The sequence below is a fragment of the Geospiza fortis genome, unplaced genomic scaffold (genome assembly GCF_000277835.1).
Source record: "Geospiza fortis unplaced genomic scaffold, GeoFor_1.0 scaffold546, whole genome shotgun sequence".
NCBI lineage: Eukaryota > Metazoa > Chordata > Aves > Passeriformes > Thraupidae > Geospiza > Geospiza fortis.
Genome location: NW_005054612.1, coordinates 372758 through 374552, shown reverse-complemented (window position 1 = coordinate 374552; position 1795 = coordinate 372758). Strand labels below are relative to the sequence as shown.

At 65.7% G+C, this 1795-nt stretch overlaps 1 protein-coding gene across 1 annotated transcript in view; it reads left to right on the top strand.

Moving 5' to 3' along the window:
- Positions 1–1795, top strand: part of AATK (apoptosis associated tyrosine kinase) — a 14464-nt gene that overhangs the window by 9928 nt on the left and 2741 nt on the right. Inside the window, exons 2-3 of the mRNA XM_031064664.1 lie at positions 591–747; positions 1530–1663. Coding sequence (XP_030920524.1) covers positions 591–747; positions 1530–1663 — 291 coding nt within the window. The remainder of the gene's footprint in view (positions 1–590; positions 748–1529; positions 1664–1795) is intronic.

Here is a 1795-nt window from a genome sequence, read left to right as displayed (position 1 = left end):
CACCAGCCCCATGGCCAGCAGCCCCAGCAGGCCCAGCAGGCCCAGCAGTGCCCTGTGCAGGGCTGGGTGGGTGATCCCTGGCATGGGGGGGTCCCTGGGTGGAGGGGCTGTGGGTGACCCTGCAGTTCTGGGGGATGCACGGAGCAGCTCTGTGGTGAGGAAGGCCAGGGGAGGGCATGGCTTTGGTGCCAGGGGAGGGCATGGCTTTGGTGCCAGGGGAACCTCACTCCTGCTGGCAGAGTGGGAGGCAGAGCCTGGGAATGGAGGGCAGGACGTGCTGGGGGCCCTGGTTTCTCTTGAGGGTCCTGGGGTACTTCAGGCCGCGCTCAGGCAGCCCTGTGCCCCAGTGTCCCTTGTGTCCTGGTGTCCATCATGTCCGGGTGTCCCTGCACTCCAGTGCTCCAGCAGCTGCTGCTGCAGGTGCAGCTGACCTGGATTTGGGATAATTTGGCATCTGAGATGATGCCACACTTCCCATCCCCATTGCTGTGGGTACAGAGAGGGAAGGTGCCAGTGGGTCATGGCAGTGGTGGTGCCCCTGCCCGGTCTGGGCTGGTGATGGCTCCCAGGTCTCGTCTCTGGTTGTGCAGGTGGGGAAACTGAGGCAGGACCAGCTGGATGTCACTGCCTGTTGTCCTCTCTGGGAACCTCCAGTTCCCGAGCTGAGGGGCAGCTCAGCTGACGGCGCCCTGGGACGGGCTCCTGTCCCCGTGCTCTGCTCCTGTTGCCGTTCAAAGGCTCTTTTCAGTGAGTCATTTTCTCTCTTGCTGCCCCACTATCCAGGGAAAATGGTGACGTTGGCGGTACAAAGTGTGTTCACCATGGAAACCAGCTGGAAGGGGGGGCACGCCGCCCCCCGCTCCTCCCAGGTTCGGCTTTGCATCCCGAGCCTCAGAAGATGGCTCTGGAGCTCCTTCCCTGCTCCCTGGCATGGCTGGGCTGTGCCAAGGCCCGTGGGGCCATGCTGGGAGCCAGGGTGCCCTGTGCCCACCCTGCATGGTGCCGGGCAGTGCCCAGGGACAGCGGGTGCTGCCAGTGCCCCGTACCAAGGCAGCAGAACCTTCCCCAGCCCCGGTGCCCTTCAGGTGCCAGTCTCAAGGACACAGGGGAGCCCGAGCTGGAGCTCTGGAGCAGGGCAGCGTGGCCAGGGCACAGGGATGGGGATGCTCTGTGGGCCACGTGCTGGAGCCACGTGTGTGCCACGAGCATCCCCGGCAGGGGCTTGGTGAGCAGGGAGGGAGCACGGCACCGGTGGGGTCTGTGCCAGGCTCCTGGCTGGGCACAGGGCACTGTCCCAGCCGGGCACCGCGGGGCTCTGGGGGGCTCCGCTGGCAGTGCGCCACCATGGCGCCCGTGTGCCCTGCCACCCCGTGGGACACCGCACAGCTGGAGTGGGTGGCAGGTGCTGGGATTTGGGGTGTGCTGGTGCCCAGAGGATGCAGTGCCCAGCCAGTACAGCCGTGTCCCTTCCCCATGCCCCGTGACCCCTCCCCGGTGCCCCCAGCCCTGACCACCTCCTGTCCCCACAGACGGCACCCCCCTTAGTGAGCTCTCCTGGTCCTCCTCGCTGGCTGTTGTGGCCGTTTCCTTCTCGGGACTCTTCACCTTCATCTTCCTCATGTTGGCCTGTCTGTGCTGCAAGAAGGGGGACATTGGCTTCAAGGTGAGCTGAGGGGCCTGGGGGGGGTTTCAGGCCGGGGTGGGGGGTTCTAACCAGGGACCCAGTGAGGGATGGAGGTGTCTGGAGGTTCCTGGTGCAAAATTCTCCGCCCCGGTGCCAGAGCTGGATGTGTCC